Raw genomic sequence first — 22,709 nt, forward strand, 5'->3', positions numbered from 1 at the left:
TTCTCAATGTTAATTGTTAAGAAAGTTATGTTTCGTTTATGAAGGAAAGAATGTAAAAGGATTCTTAAAAAAAAAAAAAAAAAAAAAAAGGAAAAGGAAACAAAGTAAAAGAAAAGTAAGAGTAGAAAGTAAAATAATATTTTACTTTTTAGGCTATTTGATAAGGATAAAAACGAAAGGAAAGATTTTATTTAGGGATAATCTATCAAAGGGCAAATTTAAATCAGATTAAAGGTAACGTTACTTTTATAATATTGTCCTTAAATTGAATAAGCTTTTTAGTATTAAATTACCAAATAAATATCAAGTATCATGAATTGTCATTTACAATTGCCATAAGTAAAAGAATTCAAGTTTCCTTAATTTAAAATTATTTTTTTAAATAAATAATATTTTTTATGCAATACTACTTTAAAATTAATTCTTGGTTGAAAGTAAATCTAAAATTATTTTTGCATACAAGTACCAGGCCACACTGGTTTCAACTTCTCTGTACTGGATTCGCCTCCTTCTGGACTTTTTTTTTTTCTTAGTTTTGTCGGCCACCTACCAAAAACGTATAATTTGGCCACCGAAAGATATAGGTATCAATAATTTAGTCCTCTAATAATGAATCCATTAGTTTAGTCACCTAATGCTAAGGAATCATTTTGATGTATTTATTATAGTGAATCATTTTTTTTGGGGTGTAGGAATCAATTTAATAACATTTAGTGTATTTTTAGAATACCAAAATAATTTTTTATTTTTTAAAAATAACTTCATAAAAGAATCTTAGTCTTTTTCCTGAGAAATTTTTTCTTGTCTAATACGTTTGATATACTGATTGGATGGTCGGGGGCTACCTATATCAAACCTAGGTTTTGAAATATATTAATAGTCATAATCTTATCAATAAACAGCTCTTGTAGCTCAGTTGGTTAAAGCATCCATTTAATAAGCAGTGTTCTTTTGGCTTGGACGAAAGGCAAAGAGTGGAAGAACTTTCATTGAATCATTTACACTCCTGCAAAATTATTTTTGGCATGGATAACAAATCACACTGGGACACAAGACACAGTACAAGAACTCTCATGTAATACACTAATTCCCAGACAACAAATCCTAAGTCTGACCTTGCTCCCTTTTCCAAAAACCAATAAACAATAACATAAGCACCACCCAAAACTATAATACAAGCATATAACTTTTCTCACACTATGAATTTACAACATATTATTATTACAAAATTTCTGGCCTAGAAAAAGAACTTGCTGATTTGACCAATTGGTGTGATATGTATATGTATAAGTATGAAGTATCATATATATAAATTCACCATCTTTCATCTCCTATCCAGTTATTTTTCTCTTTTGGCCCTGTAGGACCTTCCTCACCATACAGCTCTACCGGAAGCTTTTTAATCAAGTTACCAAATGCATTTCGAAGCCCGCGAGGAAGAGCATTCATTATCTTATCCAGCTCAGTTTTTGAATCATAAACAATTTTTGGACCCCACTCTCTCATAAATTGCAACCATTGAGGCTCTCTGACAACATCTCCTAGATACTCGGCTGCAACAAGCTCGTATTGAATGCTAGAATCCACATACAAATGACTACGAGTAGCATCATTCCTAATGCCAATCCCAAGTTTTGAAGACCCTTGGAGATATGTTCCAGGGTGGGGGTAGCTTGCATGTCCATTTTTGGATGAGTAGACAACAGCTTTATTGCCATCAATATACTCCAATTCATAGGCATCCACCCATTTTCCACCACTGTGCTGTGAGAAATATATACTCCACAATTCTCCAGTAAAGTTGCATATACGAAGTGTAAAATGCTCCCAGTCACCAACATGCTCTCCAACCTTACTAAAAGCCCTACTTGTAATTCCAATTTTCAGAGTGGAGGGTCCATTGAAAGGGCAAAACACCCACATAGCAACATCAGTAAAAGTTCCACCAAGAGCAGCCTTCACATGAACATAAAGCTTAGCACTCTTCAAGTCCCCATGCTTGACAAAATCCCTTCTATCATCACTTGGCAAATCTATCCAAAACTCCCCGTCATTTCTTCCCCCACCTGGCAAATTTGAGCCGGCTGCATCAATGGTCTCTCCCGTGGACACGCCCTTTCGGTACAACAAGGCCCCATTATTGAAAAACCAATCAACAGAAGAAGGCAAGTAAGCTTCCTCGGGATGAAAGAAAACAGTAGGCCCATAGTGCTCTATAAGTGCATGTATTTGGTGGAGGCGTGGCATTGCTGGTAGCACAGGATTTAGGTTCTTCAAGCACACAACAGGTAGCTCTTCTCCCTTGTTCCAACAACTAGTGCAGAAAAAAGTCCCTACTGAAACTCCTTCCCCCAGCATGCCACGGTCACGAGGTCTCAAATTCCACACCTGAAATGGAAACTCTGGAGTTACAGGAGCAGCGTCAAGCATTAACCGGTAAGGTTCACATTTATCAGTGAGGTCAGCACGAACACAAATCATTTCATCCAAATTGGGCTTGTCGGGCACATTAGTAACCAAATAGCCAAGGGCACTGTAACCTTCAGGAAGCTGGGGCACCCAAAAGTAAGCAGAACCAATTGGCAATTCCTTACTTCCTGCATTGGAACACCATACCAACATATAGTCAAGGGGATTCTTCAAGGCTGGTAACGTGTGACAGTTGCTTGTCTCAGATGAAGCAGTTTCCACTTCCCTAACACCAAGCACAAAACCCCGTAACGGCTTGTCACTGGGCTGACAATAGTGTCCAAGGATACGGAACCCATCTGGTATTCGCACAGGTTTATAGAAAGCAACAGGCTTTCCAATGTTGCTGTTCCAAACAAACTCAAACCCAGTGACCTTGCACACTTCTATCTCCCCAAGGTTTACAATTCCAGAAGCAAAACCTTGTCCTGTAATCACATACACAAAATCAAAAACATGGATTAATCACTAATTTAGAGACACAAGTTAGGAAAAAATGTTCTAATATTGTATAGTTCATCATATTCACAAAACTTGGGTACAGTTCCTTACATACTTTTTTGTGTTATTCTCCAATCAGAATTGAAGTTTCACCGTGACCATCTCAATAATCCATGGTAAATGTTAATATTAAAGTCAACACATTTCCCGTTGTGAAATTCAATTCTAATTGAAGAACAACATTAAAAACACTAAACGACATCTAAGTTTTGTCTGCATTTCCCCTAACCCGCTGGATCAGAGACTAATCCCGATCAAGATGCATGGTTGTCGCTAGCGCAAGAGAATTTTGCACATGGTGGGAATGGAAGACGGGTTTTTGGGTACATAATATATCATAGGCAAACAATTAATTAATTTCCTAAAAGAATAAGGATTTGATGAAAGGCAATGTAAGTAAAAATGAAATAGTTAGAGTTTGAAGAAGGGTGTGTTGGGAAATAACTAACCTTGAGGCCATTGGGGAAGCGGAGAGGGAAGAGAAAAGGTTTGAGGGAGAGTAATGGTGTTGCCTTTCCGATTCCAAGGAAAGTGGTTGAATTTGAAGCAAAGCATTTGGAGGAGACGCAATAGTTGCGGAATCAGAGAGACCCAATAGTAACAAAGTCTCAACAATCGCTGCTTCATATTCAGATTAGATCGCGCAAGACCCATCATCATCATCATCATCATCAATCACCCCTGCTGCAACTGCTCAGTCATTTTCCTTTCAATTTGCGGGGCCACCATCTCTTTCACAATAATAAAAGAAAGAACTTGTTCCCCCACTGACCCGCTCATACTTGCGTGTTAATTCATTCTTAATTCTTAATTATTGCTTCTTCCCTTCCCTTCACTGTTATGTTCCATTTTCCATTGATTCCATTACTTTTTTCCTGTTTTGTTTTCTCCCGAGGAAATTATTTTTTTTGTTTTTCTTCTCATATTTGTTGTATTTTAATGAATCATACGGTGTTTCTACCAAATTCACTACGAAAAGTGTTATAAGTCTTTGGATTAGCTGTTAAGGACTCATTTGGTGACAAAAAACAAATGTAATAAGATGGGATTATTTACCTTAATTTATTGAGGGAAAAAAAAAACTCCCTCTGAGAATTTTGGAGATTACGTGCAACCTCTTTTTATTTTAGCATTTACATAATGGTACACACTATAATATTTTTCAAGTAATTAAAAAATATTAGTACCATATGTAGGGAAACTAGAGTAATATATTTAAAACAATTACCAGGATAAATGTAGAAATAAAAAAATGGGAAATATCAAGAGAAAATTTGGCAAAATCTTAGAAAAAGTTAGTGTAATTTATTCTATCTTTTTCCGGTCCATGTTTACTGGACAAGATAATATGATAGTTCTAAGTTTTAGTCTTTCAAAACATTTATGTTTTAATTTTTATATGTTTTTTATAGTAATTAAAACTTATTTTTTTAAAAACAAAAGTGTTTGAATTTTCTTATGAGATTTTTTTATTTAGCCCCTTTATATCATACATCTTTGCCTCCGTTCCTAGTGACAGAGATTTTGTTGGTTGGGTTCAGTTGGGGTTAATTTCTATGGTTAGTTGGTTTAGTTGGAATGAGCTCCCAAACTCCCAGTAAAAAAAAAAAAAATGATCTACATTTAAAATTTTAAATACTAGGTAAAATGGTCCTGAAGTGTGTCCCCATTTCCTCTCTCTTGTCTTTATCCTCATTCTCTCCCTTCCAAAATTCGTGGGGAGGCATGGACACATGGATCATTATTAATTGTAGAAAAAGAAAGGTGGTACAATCAATTGGATGACTTGGACTGTTAGTGTTGGTACTTGGTAGAATGGTGGATGCTGTCCTGACGATGGTTTTGTTGAAGATCTCATGTCGTTAATGATAATATGATATGATTAAATTAAAACATATTTATCCCAATAATATTTATAATTTTACTTTTAATCAGTCATATTATTCATGATATTTATCTTCATTTTTCTTTATTTTAAATTCAGAAACATTTGAGAAATTTCTGGATGGTCATAGACCTAATCCATAATCTCAACTTAACAATTATTGTTTTAGATCGCATTAGCCCAAGAATCACCGAAAACATATTCACATTGTGCTGGTAACAGTGACACTAATGGCACTAGTGGTCATTCATTTGGTTGCCTTGATAAGTAAGTAGTGATGTTAAGTTGGACTCAAAGCCTGCAAGAAGATTGACGTCTACATCACAGACTATTTTTGAGATAGTTGGACATTGCCGCTATCATACTTGCTTTTCGCACCTTTATTTTCATTTTTATCTTCAACCAAACAATTTCTATTTTTCTCAACTTTTATTTATTTATTTACTCTCACTTCCTCTCATTTTTTTCTCACAACCAAAGTGTCAATGTCTTTCAAAAAATCCCGCAAGGCAACAAAACAACATTGTTTATCTTCTAGAGTCCTATCCACCAGAATAGGACAAAATAAGATCTCAATGAGAAAATCAGCCATACATAGACTCCTTTCTTCCTTGAGCTTATTCTCTTCCAACCACTCATTTCCCGAGAAAATAACAAATAACTGCCTCTGCCAGCCATTCTTATTCACTTCACTATGAGCATGAGCGTGCTCTCATGCCAACGTTCTACAATGTTAGCAGCTCAGAACAAGTCTCCATTTCTTCGCAGATTCCGATCCTTCAAACCTTACCGTTCTCGATTTCGCTGTTTGCTTGACCAAATCGCTGCTCCCACTCTTCTCACCTCCGATAATGTCATCGCCGCCGCCAAAGCTGCTTCCGCACACAGCGCCGTCTCCTCCGCCATCACACAGGTCGCCGTCACCGCCTTCGCAATTGCTTCTGGCGCTTGTCTTTCCACCAAGGTTGATTTCCTTTGGCCCAAACTGCAGGAACAACCAGGTTTCTTCTGCCTCTTCTCTCTCTCTCTTTTTTTTTTTTTTAGAGGTTGCTAATATATATACTGACACATGATTTCTGATGCCACATGAAAGCTCGCTCAAGCGCTTATGATTTATTTTCATTGCGAATTGAAGACTTCTTCTGTAGATAGTGTCCTATGAAGCACCCGATACTTGTTTTTGTTTAGTGTATCCAAATTAATACACAAATGGAGACTATTTTCTTTATGGATCACGTTGAAGAAGGAATTGATACTATTCCTATTTCTAGAAATAGGGAGTGATTTATGATGGTAATGATTTGAAATTTTTATTTTGTTTTTAGTAATGTCCAAAGTTCATGTTATCAATTTGAATTTGCAGAATTTTAATTATATACTATGTATATTCTATGAATTTTTATACATATCTAGATATGTATCCTACTTTCATATTTTTAGAAGAGTCATATCGTCATATTGAATACGTATTGTATGATGATGTGTTTCTTTTTCCGTTTTGGGTTTTTCATTTGTAACAATTAACAAAACATGCTTGAGGTGGAGCATCAAGTTGTATCATCAAATAATGCTGACATTAAATGTGATATGCAATTGGTAGTTCTTTGTATGCGTTTGAAATTTTCTGTTGCTGCTTCTGTCATTACGTGACAGGGCTGGTCTACTCGTGAGTTTTCTTATTAACAAAATTTATCATCTTCCATATGTCCTATGTTAACAAAATTTAACATGCAGGTACTGTGATGCTGGATGGAGTAGATGTTACTGGCTACCCTATATTTGACGATGCAAAGGTTTAATATTAATATCTCTACTTGTGATAGGACTTGTATGTTCTCTTGTTACATCATTAAAACACCTTATGTGTGAAGGCAGGTACAGAAGGCTATAGCTTTTGCAAGGAAAGCACACCGTGGCCAAATGCGGAAGACAGGAGACCCTTATTTAACACATTGTATCCACACAGGAAGAATTTTGGCTGCATTGGTTCCATCAAGTGGTAAACGAGTATGAACTCCTCTGACTAGCTAGTAATGCTACAGTTAAAAGTGACTGAATTTGTTATGTGTTGTATATTTCTTTTACCTTCTGGAAAACAAACAAGGCATTGACTGACTCCTTTTCCTCCTGCACTCCATGACACAAAGATTGTTCATTTTCAAAATTTTCAGCATCTTGGAATATCCCTCCCCCACCCTTCCTCACCAATTTACTCAGCAGTTTCATATTAATCAGAACACAAATTAGTGCTTTCACCATAAATTTTAACAAACATATGGTGGACTGGTGGAGGGTCTTCTTTTATGAATCTAAGCAATTCTGAAGAAACATATTAGTGAAACACTAAACTTGACATAATTATTAATTATAATGATATGTATCAGTATCATTTATTTTAACTATCCATAATTTTAGTTTTGATATTTAAACTGTTGGGTAATATATGATATATTTTTTCTGGGGAAATATTTTCAATTTGTCTGCTGTTTCCACTAAGCCTTGCATATGTTTTTTTACACATCTCAATTTCTAAATTGATTGAAAATTTATTGAAAATTATATGAAAATATTGATTTTGCTTCATACCAGATTTAACCTTTGAATTCACTGAGACAGCTAAACTGAATCTTTACTACTCTGAACTGACACTTATGTAACACGCTAACTTTTATGCTACTATTGTCTTCTGCATTTTTAAGCTTAATGCATCACATATCAAAAACATGTTTCTATTCAACTTTTCGTTTGCTTGTGATCTTGATACTCTGTTTCAGGCTGTTGACACTGTTGTGGCTGGTATTTTACATGATGTGGTTGACGACACTTGCCAAAGTCTGCGGGACATTGAGGCAGAGTTTGGGGATGATGTGGTCAAGTTGGTAGCCAGTGTTTCAAGGTTAAGCTATATTAATCAGGTATGATAATAAAGAATAGAGAATGTCTCAGACACACGCACGCACACATATATATTGGGAGGCGCATTATAGTTTGCTTGGTAGTTGCTAGAATTCAATTCGCTACACACCTTGACTGAAATAAAGATACGGAAACATTTGTATGCATTCATCTTACAAACTTATTCTTAAGCTTTTGGCTTGTATTGGTCCATGACATGGTATTAAAGCCTTTATTACCTAGTTGGCCCATTTTTCATGATTGAAATAAATTTCAATACAAGTATGCACCTAATACCTTGAGTTTTTAGGAATGTTAATCTCTAGCATTTATCTCATAACTATTGCATCATTAGTGGCATATTCTGCTGTTTCATCATATTTGTACATTAGATGCTTGAAACTCAATTCTCCCAACAACTCTGGAAAGTATCACTGTTTTCTTTTATTACTCTATTATATAATAACCACATTATCTTTTGCAGCTATTACGCAGAAATCGGAGGGTAAGTGTAAACCAGGGTGTCCTTGGCCAAGAAGAGGTACATAATTTGCATTTGGCATATGTATCAATTAGCTACTTCGATTTTTAAGTATACTTTGGTATCATGTTAAAAATCAGTAACAAAATATACTGAAAAGAATGCCTGCCTAATACAATAACACAGTTTAAGCAATACGAAGATTAATATGGGAAGATAAAAATGTATCACATCATCTTCTTTCTGTATTATGGATATTCTATACTTTTCCTTATAGAAGATTGAGGTTGGGTTAATTTTATGCAGTCTGTTAAATTTTATGAAACTAAGCTTCCACAAAACAGGTTTGCGCAACAACTTTTTGTATCTGTGAATATAATGCATCTGGTGGTTGGTCAAGATAATATTAAAAAATGACCATTCTGAGATTTGTAAAACATGATATATTGGTGGTGGAACTAGCAGCAGAGAGTTTTTCTGATATGCTACATTCTTAATCTGCTAGGCAAGTAATTTACGAGTGATGCTTTTGGGAATGGTTGATGATCCACGTGTTGTGCTCATCAAGCTTGCAGATCGTCTTCACAACATGAGAACAATGTACTTACTATGAGCTTCTTAATTTTTTTCCCTTTACACCCAATTATTGCTGGTCTTCTTTATTTTCCCTGTTTTGGTCCTTTAATTCAGATCTGTTATTCTCTGAAGATGAAGGAAAAATTATTTTGATCTTATAGCTTTCTCAATCGTTCATGGTTTTTGGTAGTGAATCTTTACTTCCTTGCTATAGAAGCCACCTTTAACCAACAAATTAAATTCATACTGTGCTTTTTGACTTTTTGGCTAAACAGATTATAAGTTTTAGGTATGTTGCATGGGTCATTTTATTGGGTGACAATCTCTCTTTGCAGTTATGCCCTGCCATTGCAAAAAGCTCAAGCTGTTGCAGAGGAGACCTTAATCATTTGGTGTTCACTTGCTTCAAGATTGGGTCTGTGGGCATTGAAAGCTGAACTGGAAGATTTATGCTTTGCTGTTCTGCAGGTCTTCTAATAGTTTCTTGGTTTCTTTTGCTTTGAGAGTGATCAATTATATTGATGTAATGCTGTAAGAAAAGTAGACACACAACAAACAGATGAAAATATTGGTACAGTGAAGGTATCCAATCCCTATGAACATCTGCTCACCTCAAAGGAATTTTGTGCTGTGCACCAAAGAAAGACCCAAAAGACTATCTTGTCCTAAATTACTTTAAAGCTTTTTGTGCATAACTTAAAATTTCAAGTGTTGAAAATATAATTTGAAGTATTTTCTGGACCTTCATTATTATATCTCATATTTTTAAGCATGAAAGTGGATGATCATAAGAAGTTAAAGTATTAAATTCCTGCTTCTGGATATAAACAGCAATAAAATTAGCACTATCAAGATGGCATAACTTTGGCATTATTATAATTATTGGCACTTAAACATCTGTGTTCTATTTGTACCTTGATACCAGCCTCAAATATTTCAAAAGATGCGAGCTGATCTTGCTTCCATGTGGAGTCCTACTAGCAGAACAGGAAACCCGAGAAGATTATCAATAAAAGGCAACTTGATACATTTGGACGAGAACAGTTCAACTGCTTTCTGCAATGGATCCTTGACATTCAATGAGGATGTAAATAGGAAGGTAAGAATTTTTAAGTGCAAGGGTTCAATACTTCATTCTACTTGTTTGTATTTATGATCATGAGATTTGATTAAATTCTGATGCATTGTTTCCTTCGGTGGTTGCTTTCTGGGTTATACTGGTGCTTATTGCAACCGTAATAATTTACACCAAAATGCTTGTTTCGTGCCTGGGTAGGAAATATGAAGGAGTAAATAACTATACTGTTTGTTAATATATTTTTGTCTTTTTTACATAAAGATGCTCCAAATGTTTTCTACTAAAGTGAGTCCAGAAAGCATGTGAACTATAAAGTTGTTGAGAATTAGGAATTTAATGTATAATGATGTAATAGGATATGATATCTGATTTAGAGGAAACTGAATATCCTCTAATTATATGTAATCAATACTACTTGTCTATATAAACAAGCATCCGCTGTGTACTTTGACACACAGTTTCAGTCTACTATCCCTCTATATTTTATCCTATTTTACAAAAGTGATGTTACCTTGACTTGTTCTTTTTTTTTTTTATCAGCAAAGATAGGTATTTATATATATATTAAAGAGTACCAGAGGTACTGAAATACATATAGGTAGATGGCCGTGCAAATGGTTCCAAAACAGACTAAATAGAGTCTATGAAGGAACCAAGCAGGCTACAGCATGGTAGGAAATGTTACTAATGTAAGTATCTTTTCAATATTAATACAAAAACCCTTCTCTAATGTTACTAGACCACTGATTGAAAGGTAGTGAGAAGTCCTTCTCCAAGTTGGATAACCATGTCCACAATAGAAAAGCTGCGTCGTCGATCACTTTGTTGGCGTCGAAGGAGTCGTTAGAGAATATAATCTTATTCCTCTTCTGCCAAATACTCCAAGTTACTGCCAGCCACCTTGACTTGTTCTTAATATCCTGTATGCGGCTCAATAAAAAAGAAGTAAATTTTAAGTTAGAAAGAAGCCTGATAAAACACTTTTTTTTTTCCTTAACATTAAATAAATTTGGTTCCAAGAATTTGGTGGTTGCGAAAAAATTTCTAAAGATAATTTTGGTGGCTATCTGAAGTGACAACTCTTTGGTAACCCTTGTCCTGTTGTCTGAGATATTCATGATTGACAGTTGTGAGTAATTATTGAGGCAGTGAGTCAATATTACATCTTTAAGTCTTGGGAAAGGGTGAGAACAATTTTTTCATTGTAATTACACCACTTTTTTAATTTTACTTTCCAGGATCTTTTGGAAGCTGTAGTCCCATTTGATATATTGTTGGATCGGAGAAAACGGGCTAACTATCTCAGTAGTATTGGGAATAATCTAGAGACATGCAAAAAACCAAAGGTTGTTCAAGAGGCTGGGCTAGCTTTGGCAACAATGGTAATTTGCGAGGAAGCACTTGAGCGAGAAATGATTATATCATCTTCGTATGTTCTTTTTTACCACTTTTACATTCGATATTGTCCATGACAAATGCATGCTGAACTATATTTTTGTGTTTTACACAACTGATAGAACTGGACCAGAACAGGGGAAATCGTTTTATTCGAATTAGAATGCTACAACTTGAGGATTACACACTCTGATGGATTCGAGGTCTCATCACCCTCCTATTCTCTCCAAATTTTTGTTCAACCCCTAACTAATCCATCTCAAAGCTAATTATAGCCTCTTATCTAACTGCAATTGGTTATAGCTAACAAACAGTTATCTTAGCTGTTCTACAACCGACAGCTCTCTAACTCTTTCAAGGGTATTTTCTAACATACACCTTTCACCATCTATTTCCCCCTCTATCAATACCCCCCCCAAGATGGACCTTGTCCTCAAGGTCAAATTGAGGAAAAACAGTTTGTATTTCATCAGCAAGTTCCCAGTTATCTTCATGGTGGGGTAAATCTTGCCATTTGATAAGAACCTCCTTTCTGCCATCTTCTGAAATTTTGCTTTGCATGACCTTCTCTGGTTGGACCTGTAGTTCCCAATTTTCATTCAGGGCTGTTGGTAATGGTTGAGGGGAACAAGTGGGCTTAACTGCTTTCTTGAGCAAGGATATATGAAACACCGGATGTATCTTGCTTCCTTCTAGAAGTTCCAGTTTATAAGCGACCTCCCCAATTCTTTGTACCACCTTGTAGGGTCCATAAAATCGTGGACTCAGCTTCTCATTTGGCTTTCTTGCTAGAGACTTCATTCTATAAGGTTGTAGTTTCAGAAAGACCCAGTCTCTTGCCTGCAGGATTAGCTCCCTTCTATGCTTGTTTGCAAATCTTCTCATCTGATCTTGAGTCTTGAGCAGATTGTTCCTTAGTTCCTGCAATAATTCATCCCTGTCCTTACTCAATTAATTTACCTCTTCCAATTTGGAAGGAATGTCAGCTCCTTTAACTAACAGTGGAGGTTCCTGTGCATACAAAACTTTAAAAGGAGACATCTTGGCAGAGATATTAAAATTTGTATTGAACCAGAATTCAGCCCAGGCCAAGTGTTTAGGCCACTGTTTTGGTTTGGTTCTAGTTAAACACCTCAAATACGCTTCTAAGCATCAATTAGCTACTTCTATTTGCCCATCTGTTTGAGGATGATAGGCAGTACTCATCTTCAATTGAGTGTTTTCTTTATTGAACAACTCCTTCCAAAAGAGGCTCATAAAAAGTTTGTCTCTGTCAGATACTATTGAGCCTGGGAACCCATGCAGTCTCACCACTTCTTTAATGAATAACTCAGCTACTTCCTTAGCTGTATAAGGATGACTTAATACAAAAAAAATGAGCATACTTAGTTAGCCTATCCACTATCCTTGAGCCTTTGGTAAACCTCCAATGAAATCCATTGAAATATCATTCCTTACCTTAGTTGGAATAGGTAGGGGCTGCAGCAACCCTGCAAGAGCTAATGTACTGGCCTTATTTCTCTGACAGATTTCACATGCAGCAACATAGTCCCCTATAGTTTTCTTCATTCATTGCCAAAACATCACATTAGCCACCCTCTTGAAGGTTCAAAAAAACCCTGAATGTCCTCCCAAAGGGGAATCATGCAATTCTTTCAAAAGTATAGGGATTCTAGTGGAATTTCTTGACAAAACTAGTCTATCCTTGAAGTATAGTTTACCTCCATGAATGGTATATCCAGGCTTCTCTTCTGTTTTAGTTAGAATCCCTTGATAAATTCCGTATAATTGAGGATCAACTTGTATTTCTTCCTCCCAATCAGCCCATTCCTCCTCTTGCACCAACGAAATTGCTGAAAATGAAAACTGCCTGGATAGTGCATCAGTCACTATATTCTCCTTGCTTGGTCTGTACTGAATATCAAAATTATAACCAATCAATTTAGTAGCCCACTTGAACTGTTCTTCACTCATAAGTCTCTGCTCATTTAGGAACTTCAAACTCCTTTGATCAGTCCTAATTAAAAATTTCTTACCTAGCAGATAATGCTTCCATTTCTTCACTGCTAACACCATTGCCATCAATTCCCTCTCGTATACTGACTTGAGCTGAGCCCTGTCTGATAGAGCCTTGCTCCAAAAAGCTCAAGGTTTCTCTTCCTGCAATAAAATTTCCCCCAGTTCAGTTCTTGATGCATCAGTTTCCAAGATAAAACTTTTAGAAAAATCTGGTAGTGTCAGAATAGGAAGCTTCCGCATTGCTACCTTAAACTCTTCAAAGGCATGAGTTGCTTCTTCTCTCCAATGGAATGCATCCTTCTTGAGCAGTGCACTCAATGGCTGTGCAATTTTTCCATAATCCTTCACAAATCTCCTGTAATACCTTGTTAACTCCAAAAATGCTCTTAATCCTTTGGCATCCTTAGGTCTAGGCCATTCAGCCATTGCTTCTAATTTACTAGGGTCAACTTCTACACCTTTTCCTGAAATGATATGCCCCAAAATATTCCAAATAATTTTGACCAAAATTGCATTTTTTTCTTGTTCACCTTCAATTCATGTTGCTGCAGAACTTGTAAGATTGCCTTCAAATGCATGTGGTGGTCCTCAAGGCTACTACTATATACATGTATATCATCAAAAAATACTAATGCAAACTGCTTTAAGAAGGGTCGAAGCACCTCATTCATAAGTGCCTGAAAGGTGGATGGTGCATTAGTCAACCCAAAAGGCATGACCAAGAATTTATAATGACCCTCATGAGTTTTGAAAGTTGTTTTCTGGATATCCTCTTCCTTCATTCGAATCTGATGATACCCAGAACGCAAATCTAGCTTGGAAAACCAATCATCCCCCCAATTTCATCCAATATTTCCTCTATAATTGGGATAGGGAACTTATTTGGCATAGTAATTTTGTTAAGTGCCCTATACTCTACACAAAATCTCCAACTCCCATCTTTTTTCTTAACTAAAATAACTGGACTAGCATATGGACTAGTACTAGTTCTAATAATTCCAGCAATTAATATATCTCTTACCATCTTTTCAATGTGGTGGTAGCATGATCTCTTTCTCGATGTGATAGTGATAGCATGATCTCTTTCTCGATGTGGTGGTAGCCCTTGAGGTTCTTGAAAAACCTGTTCAAATTGTGCCAGCAGCTGTACCACCAGGTCAAGAACTGCTTCCCGACCCTTTTCTCCTTCCACCCTTTTTGATTCCACCAAGCCCTTGGTCAGACTCCAGCATGGTCCCCTTGATCATTTTCATGCTAATGGAAGCTTTTATCAACTCTGGTTCAACTCTCAATATGAATTTTCTATTGTGCACTGGCATTGTGAATGTCAATTTTTCTAAATTGGCCTCAATGGCCATCAATCCAGCCAGTCATTCCATTCCTAACACCAAATCCACACCACCTAATTCAAACAAGTAACAATTTTGTGTGAATTGTAAATCTTGAAATTCAATAGGCAAGGATCTACACACTCCTTGACACCTAACCTTGTTTCCATCTCCTACTTCTACTGAATATGGGCTTGTAGGGGTTACCTCCAACCTTAGCTCCTTAACTAACTTCAGCAATATGAAGTTATGAGTGGTTCCACAGTCAATTAGCACAATCACCTTTTTATTCTAAATTTTCCCCCACAATTTAAGAGATTTTTGGGTGGTAAAACCTCCAATACTATGCAGGGATAATTGGTGAGACTCCCCCATCTCTTCTTCTTTATCCTCCCCTTGCTGGCTCCTAGGATCTCATTCTTCCTCCTGTTCCATAATCATCAATCTAAACTGTCTATTTTTGCACACGTGTATGATTATACTTCTCCTCGCATGAGAAACACTCTCCCTTCCTCATCATTTCATTTACCTCTGCAGGAGACAAATTGTGGAACATCCTTCTACCTTTCCAGCCACTTGTCCCTGTTTTTACAACATTTTGAAGGTCAGTCACCTTATTGTTTGTTGGCTGCCAATCTCTTACCCCCTTCTGCCCCGAATGAACAATTTTCTTCAAATTACTCCCCCTCCCATTACCCACGCGTAACTTTGCTAAAATTTTGTTCTTATCCTCCACCCTTCGAGCCTTAACCTTGGCTTCCATCAAGTTCTTTGACTCATGAAGCCTTACTTCAGTGCTAATCTCTTCCTTTAAACCCTTGAGAAACACTTTCACCAAAAATGGCTCCTCCAACCCTTTCACCATTCCATCGCACTTCTCAGATTGACCTATGAATCCCTGCACTGTCTCTTCTTGTTGCAGTACTAGCAGCGCTTGAAAAGGATTTCCCAAGCTCGAAGCCTAAAACCTTTGAGTGACAGCAATCTTGAACCCATCCCAAGAATGATTTGGATTCCAAGATTCCCACCATTGGAACCAACCCAAAGCTTCCCCCTCCATCGCGATCATCACTGCTTCCAGCTTGTCATTTTCCCTAACTGCTCGTAATCGAAAATATCGTTCAATCTTGGTCAACTAGCCCATTGGATCCTCACCGTCAAATATGGGCAATTCTAAATTCCTCCACCGATTGCCGTCGTGCGCCGCCGTACCTTCATCTCCTCTGCTCGCGTCAATTGTGTGCACGTTCATCGCAGGAGATTTTTTCTACCACGCCGCTGCCAACCTTTGGGTCATCCCTACGATCGAGCTCAGTCGCGATTCCACTGCTTCACGATTCTCCTCCATCGCTTTCTCCATAGCTTCCATGTGTGTCTCCATTCTTGCATTCGCCTTCGTCACCATTAACGATTCTACACTCCAAGATCAAAGCTCTAATACCAGTTGATAGAACTGGACCAGAATAAGGGAAATCATTTTATTTGAATTAGAATGCTACAACTCAAGGATTACACACTTTGATGGATTCGAGGTCTCATCACCCTCGTATTTTCTCCAAATTTCTGTTCAACCCCTAACTAACCCCTCCCAACGCTATTTATAGCCTCCATCGCTTTCTCCATAGCTTTCATGCATGTCTTCATTCTTGCATTCGCTTTCGTCATCATTAACGATTCTATGCTCCAAGATCGGAGCTCTGATACCAGTTGATAGAACTGGACTAGAACAGGGGAAATCGTTTTATTCGATTTAGAATGCTACAACTCAAGGATTACACACTTTGATGGATTCGAGGTCTCATCACCCTCCTATTCTCTCCAAATTTCTGTTCAACCCCTAACTAATCCCTCCCAAAGCTATTTATAGCCTCTTATCTAACTACAATTGGTTATAACTAACTAACAGTTATTTTAGCTGTCCTACAACTGACAGCTCTCTAACTCTTCCAAGGGTATTTTCTAACATTCACCTTTTCCCATCTATTTCCTCCTCTATCAGCAACACTATCTATTGCTGACTACTATAGTGCTATGGTATAATCAATTTATAGTTTTTAAATGTTTCCTTCTTTATTTGCAGTTATGTTCCAGGAATGGAAATTACATTATCAAGCCGATTAAAAAGCCTCTATAGTTTATACAGCAAGGTATTGTCAAATTCATGTTTGACCTTTGAAATAAGAATATATGTCTGTATGTGTTTTAGGCTTTTAGCTACACTCACTCTACAATTGTGAAGAAGTGTGACATTATATGAATGGTTAGGATAGTTTGAATGGAGCATGATGCTAGTGAATAATGATGCATACGTGGAAAGTTTATTTTAGAAACCTTGTTCATAAAAAGAAAATTGTTACAAGTTCCATGGTTCCCTTCAAATTTTTTGTGGTTGTAAATCTTTGTGGACTTAGTTTATTCTCACCAACCACTTCTTTACTGTGCCAGCAAGAAATATTGTTGGAAGGATTGTGGATTTACTAACAATTTAGTCGGCAATGTTCATTAATGGATACCCCTCCCTCGAAACTACCCCCACAAGCTACTATCTAGGCTTTCATTGTTTGTCTTCATTTATTTTTTCTTGTGTTAGTGAATGTGACGAAAACATTGAATCAATTTCTCTTTGGCAAAGATTTGCATATTATGAATGATCTTACCTGCAATCTGTGATGTTGGATTCTTGGTGTGACTCTTGCATTTGCTGCCTACGCCAATGGTGATGGGCGATGCAGGGTGTACTAGTAAAGACAGTCTGATGCTTAAGTGAATTAGGAGTTTAGCAGTTGCATAAGAATTTGAGTGAGTGGGTTGGATAATCAGAAACCCTCTTATATGGTGTTGCACCATGTTCAAATGAGGAAAGTAATATCTTATGTTAATAGACAAAGTGGGGAAGTAATATCTTAAGTAAATCCATGGATTCAGGAAGATCCCTGATAACAATCTAGAACATTGTAATTCCTAGACCCATCTACTTTCAAAATATTTTGTCTCAAGTATCAACTGAGACTGAAATAAATGTAAGCAATATGAGTGTATGGAAATGAATTTGATGAGGATTCTAATGATTAGTTATAATATTCCTTTTATTTTACTATATTCTTCTCCAGCTAACCTTAAATGCTTTTTTTCCAACTGAGCAATGTTAACACTAGGGATCTTAAATTTTATGAGATCACTTTGTAATAATTAATTGAATAGTAAAAGTCATGATTGTGTTGTGTAGATGAAACGAAAGGATGTAAGCATTGATAAAGTATATGATGCACGTGCATTAAGAGTAGTTGTGGGAGACAAGAATGGAACTTTACACGGTCCTGCAGTTCGGTGTTGTTATAGTCTTCTTGACATTGTACACAGGTATTTTTTTTTTTTATCAAATTTCACTTTTTTCTATCCTACAACCTATACACAAGTCATTCAATGCAATGACTGTATAAAGATAGACATAAACTTAATTGACATTTTTTGCATGCAACATATTGGTATATTTTTAATTTCAATTTTTTTGGGAAAAATGTGTTTTTAGTCCCTATACTTTCAGTCAAACTTGATTTTGGTCCTTGTACTTTCAAATTGTTTAATTTAGTCCTCCAACTTTTGAAAATATGTGAATTTCGTCCCTTCTCATCTTTAAACATAACATTTAGTGGTGGTTTTTGACTGCCACGAAGTTGGAGGAGGGACTAAATTCACATATTTTCTTAAGTTAGAGAATTTCATCCATTTAAAAGTATGGGGACCTAAACCAAGTTTGATCGAAAGTACACTGACCAAAAATTCATTTTTCCCTATTTTTTTAATTACCAAAACCAAGTTTTTCCGTTCTATTGGCCCTGAACAATGGCTCTTAATTGATATGTATGTTTTACATTTTACTATACAGGCTTTGGACTCCAATAGATGGTGAATTTGATGATTACATCATTAATCCAAAGCCTAGTGGCTATCAGGTTAGGCTTTCCTTTTCATTTTTTCACAACATAAAATTAAAATGATCTTGTTCTTCTAGTCTTGAGAATTGTGCTTGTGATTGTATTAACGTGTTTAAATTGCAGTCCTTGCACACTGCAGTCCAAGGTCCTGACAACTCACCTTTAGAAGTACAAATAAGGACACAGGTGCCAAGTTACTTCACATGTGTTGCAGAGGTTACTCGTTTATTTTTTAGTTCTTGATATTTTCAATTATTATTTTTCTTGATAGAGGATGCATGAGTGTGCTGAACATGGACTTGCTGCACATTGGCTTTACAAGGAAACTGGGAATCCTTTTTTATCCATAGACAGCATGGATGAACCTGAAACTGAAGCATCCTCCTATTTCTCCAAAAATCTAGAGGAAGGAAATTCTTCAGATATTTTATCAAGTAAATATAAGTCATTGAAGGCTGGACATCCAGTCCTCAGAGTAGAAGGAAGTCACTTACTTGCTGCGGTTATCATCAGGTACATAACACTTTCATTTCTAATGGATGTTATGTTATAAAGCTATTCATACTGATTGTCACCCATGTTCATTATCTTTTCAGTGTAGAGAATGATGAAAGAGAATTGCTAGTTGCTGTGAGCTTTGGGCTAGCAGCTTCTGAAGCAGTAGCTGACAGAAGATCTTTCCAGATTAAGCGATGGGAAGCTTATGCACGACTTTACAAAAAGGTTTGCTGCTTTAATCAACATATATTGATATGTGACTTGAGTATAGATGGCTCATGATGAATGGTTTATGGAAAGGACATGGATTGACTAATAATTACACTTAATGAGAAGGAAATGTCTTGATGGATCTCTATATGTGATAGTTAAGCTTACCAACTAGCTTCCTACATGCTATATTGCTCTCTCCGTATCCAGATCCTGCTGTTGTGCTATCTTTTCTTTTGTACTGTATTTTAAATTTTAAATTACCTAGTCGGTTGCTTACTGTTGACCTGTTTCAGGTGTCTGATGAATGGTGGTTTGAACCAGGGCATGGGGATTGGTTTACTTGTCTAGAGAAGTACACACTGTGTCGAGATGGTATGTATCATAAGGTATGTTTTTCTAAGCAGTTGAGAATATAAAATTATACACTACATTTTAGTTTTCATTAATTTTGTTTATCAGCAACGTAGACACAATGACATACACACAGGAAATTTTTTCATTTTTTTTAGATTTGCAAATTTATCCTTTGCACACTAACTTTATTCTAGTTCATAGTGATCAGCATGTGTTGGAAATGTATCTGCATTCTGCAATGTAGTATTTACTATAGAGAAACTATACTCATTTTGGGCAGTCTTTTGCTAAGTCAATATTTGAAGGCTTAACATTGATTAAGTGCTAAGTAATCCAGGAAATATTTGTAAGTGAGCTTATTCTTTTGGGCTATTGAGCAGTAATATATAAGGGTTGGATACTTGAATTAGCAAACATTGTTTATGTCCTCAGGTGGTGAAGAAAAATCAGATTCAAATCACATGAAGAGTGTGAATATTTTAAAATTAAAACTAGCATTATATTCCTGTACTGAAATACTAAGATAAAGTCATGATTACATCTAGCTACTTCTCTGTATCCATATTAATCTGTCATTTTTTTTGAAATTTTCATCATTTATGTCATCCTATATCATTTTCTCTCATTTTAAAGATAAATGGTTCATGTCAGTCTCTATGACTTTATGAATGCCACATGATGGATAAAATGATTGTTTTTTTAAGATGGAAAATTTGAGCATATTATTTACAATTTAATTTGTGTTTGTTATTAATCTCATTTAGTGAAGTGGTGACACATCATTAGATGACAATGTAAAACCATTTTATATTGACAATGCATCAAAATTAATCTATTATAAATCACGTTGACTGCTTTTATTACTGGTTTTCTAATTTCTTAGACCTATAATGGGTTTGCAAATTATCAGACTCCACTACTGAAGAGCTTTATATTATTATTTGCATCATTCGCAGCAAGACCAATTTGGGCGCCTACTCCCAACATTCATCCAGGTTATCAATTTTACTGAGCAAGAAAAATCTGAATATTGGGCTGTTGTATCTGCTGTGTTTGAGGGCAGGCAAGTGGACTGGATAACATCTCGGTCAAAATTTGACTTGGTTGCATCAACTTCTGTAGAAGCTGGCATCGATAACAAGGTATTTGTAAACCATCTTATCTCTCTCTTACATGCTTTGTGCAAATGGGAATTGCTTATCTTTGTTTAGCTTTGTGTTTGTTTCAAAACCATTGCCACTCAAATATTATAGATGCATTTTTTTCTTTATATCATGCTAGTTAGATTGTCGCTCCATTAGAATAGTTTTTAAGTTTGATTCTTCTTGTTCCTTAATTTGGTCAGTGTCACTGACTATTCACATGCTAAAAAGTTGTTGATTCACTTGTCTGAAATTTGCTCGACCCAAAGCCAAATATATTTTGTTGCAGATCATTTATATTTTTGGTAATGGTTATAGTTGCAAATTTAAAATTTCAAAACACCGCTAAGATGGTAGAAATTGGTTAGTCTAATTTGCGGAGTTGGCCAAAATTTGGGTATAAGAGTATTGTTTGTCTGCCACCATGCAAAGTGAAAGTTGATGTTTTATTACCCCCCGTTATTCCAGTAGATTGATTTATGAAACATGACACTGTTTATAATTTATCTTTTAGGTGAACCTGTTGAGAACAATGCTTTCTTGGGAAGAGCAATTGCGCTCTGAAGTAAATTTCAAGCAAACAAAGCATGATGTAAAGCTTTATGATCTTCATGGTTCTCTTGGGGAGGTGGTAATTATATGTTGGCCTCATGGTGAAATTTTGAGGCTAAAGGCCGGTAGCACTGCTACTGATGCAGCTCAAAGAGTTGGTTTGGAGGGAAAGCTGGTTTTGATTAATGGACAGCTAGTACTGCCCAACACAAAACTCAAAGATGGCGATGTAGTTGAAGTAAGAATTTAAATCATTCGTTCTTTAGAAAAATGTAAATAATTCTTTATGGGCCGTATGTGGTTAAAGTAGATGGTATAGAAATAGTTTTTATTTTATTTAGGGATGGGGATTCTTGGTAGAATAACGTACTTTCAAAAATTTAAAATGTGGTGGCTTTAAACTTGATTCCAAGAATAAGTTGGATAACCACATGTGCTATCATAATTTTTATTGTTGTGTTGGTTATATGTGTGGTTATTACTAATTTTTGGTACTGTGGTTATTCACTGTATTTGGAATTTTAAGCATTAAACCACTGCACTTTAAAATTGTTTGAAGCTGCAATAATTTTATCAAGAATCCTTGGAAAGAGCAGCCAAGCCAGGGAAAATGCTGTGTATATGATTATTAGAAATAGTTGTATGATACAGTTTAAATTTATAGCAAAACATGGGCTTAGGATTCATTTCTACTGTACAGCTCTTGAAGCATGGTTCAGTATAAGAAAATAGTCCCAAAACATTGAATTTCAGCTTGTCGAGAAGTATTATCTGTATTGTATTTCAAGAGAAGTTGCTACGGCAAGGTTTCATGCACAAGCGGATTCCCCTAAATCCTTCCAATGAGAACCACTTACCGTTGACTATTGCACATTACGGCAGGCTGAGAAATTTTGAAGTAAAAAAAAAAAAAAAAAAACCCATAGCGAAAACATATTCCACCTTCGTGAATTTGGCAAGGTCAATGTACCATCATGATCATTTGCATTATTCTTCTCTCCATGTAGTATACAAAATGCGTTCATTGAGATCATTTAAGTTACCTTGTGAAGATTTTACTTTGTTTTAGGTGAGCGAAAAGAAGAAATTCACCGCATAATATTAAATTAAGGAAAAGAGATAAATCTACACAATTTCCTAAGAGTGTGTTTGAATGAAGAAATTTAAAATTCTAAGAATTTCAAATACTTCAATTGAAATTCTTTTATTTTCAAAATTATGTTTGGATAAAAAAAAATTAAAATTATGAGGATAAAAAAAATGAATGAAAAAAAAAAGATATAATTGGTGTGCTAGTTATACGTGTTTTCTATGCTCACACCGGATCGATATTTTAGGAGTTCAGACGGTGTTTCTTGAACAAGACTATAATAAAGAATTTTAATTTC

At 35.9% G+C, this 22,709-nt stretch overlaps 2 protein-coding genes across 6 annotated transcripts; one reads left to right on the forward strand and one right to left on the reverse strand.

Annotated features, from left to right (window-relative positions):
- Positions 1 to 956: 956 nt before the first annotated feature.
- Positions 957 to 3,827, reverse strand: LOC114373901. Its single transcript, XM_028331469.1, has 2 exons — positions 3,420 to 3,827; positions 957 to 2,897 (listed from the first exon to the last, which is right to left on the reverse strand). Exons 1-2 carry the CDS (start codon positions 3,640 to 3,642, stop codon positions 1,315 to 1,317), a joined length of 1,806 nt encoding a protein of 601 aa, XP_028187270.1. The 5' UTR covers positions 3,643 to 3,827; the 3' UTR covers positions 957 to 1,314.
- A 1,525-nt stretch (positions 3,828 to 5,352) lies between these two features.
- LOC114376035 (probable GTP diphosphokinase CRSH, chloroplastic) lies at positions 5,353 to 22,137 on the forward strand. 5 transcript variants are annotated; one of them, XM_028333940.1, is made up of 19 exons: positions 5,743 to 5,856; positions 5,949 to 6,148; positions 6,590 to 6,648; positions 6,731 to 6,862; positions 7,630 to 7,770; positions 8,235 to 8,291; positions 8,737 to 8,831; positions 9,143 to 9,275; positions 9,733 to 9,906; positions 11,124 to 11,314; positions 16,708 to 16,774; positions 17,854 to 17,987; positions 18,514 to 18,580; positions 18,686 to 18,748; positions 18,834 to 19,075; positions 19,159 to 19,285; positions 19,567 to 19,659; positions 20,584 to 20,769; positions 21,284 to 22,137. In XM_028333940.1, exons 3-19 carry the CDS (start codon positions 6,598 to 6,600, stop codon positions 21,569 to 21,571), a joined length of 2,241 nt encoding a protein of 746 aa, XP_028189741.1. In that variant the 5' UTR covers positions 5,743 to 5,856; positions 5,949 to 6,148; positions 6,590 to 6,597; the 3' UTR covers positions 21,572 to 22,137. The 5 variants fall into 5 exon arrangements, 4 of the variants coding, with proteins under 4 accessions (XP_028189740.1, XP_028189739.1, XP_028189741.1 ...); XR_003658883.1 differs by lacking the exon at positions 5,949 to 6,148 and having other exon boundaries at positions 5,353 to 5,856; positions 19,567 to 19,645; positions 21,284 to 21,390; XM_028333938.1 differs by lacking the exon at positions 5,949 to 6,148 and having other exon boundaries at positions 5,356 to 5,856.
- Positions 22,138 to 22,709: the final 572 nt, after the last annotated feature.

The sequence above is a fragment of the Glycine soja genome, chromosome 11 (assembly GCF_004193775.1).
Source record: "Glycine soja cultivar W05 chromosome 11, ASM419377v2, whole genome shotgun sequence".
NCBI lineage: Eukaryota > Viridiplantae > Streptophyta > Magnoliopsida > Fabales > Fabaceae > Glycine > Glycine soja.

Coding starts and splice junctions, on each gene's coding strand:
- LOC114376035 (XM_028333938.1), top strand. CDS start 5,550: ATGAGCATGAGCGTGCTCTCATGCCAACGTTCTACAATGTTAGCAGCT. Junction 7,771..8,234: donor GGTTAAGCTATATTAATCAG/GTATGATAATAA, acceptor TATCTTTTGCAG/CTATTACGCAGAAATCGGAG. Junction 19,286..19,566: donor ATGCACGACTTTACAAAAAG/GTTTGCTGCTTT, acceptor GACCTGTTTCAG/GTGTCTGATGAATGGTGGTT.
- LOC114373901 (XM_028331469.1), bottom strand. CDS start 3,642: ATGATGATGATGATGATGATGGGTCTTGCGCGATCTAATCTGAATATG. Junction 2,898..3,419: donor GCTTCCCCAATGGCCTCAAG/GTTAGTTATTTC, acceptor ATGTGATTACAG/GACAAGGTTTTGCTTCTGGA.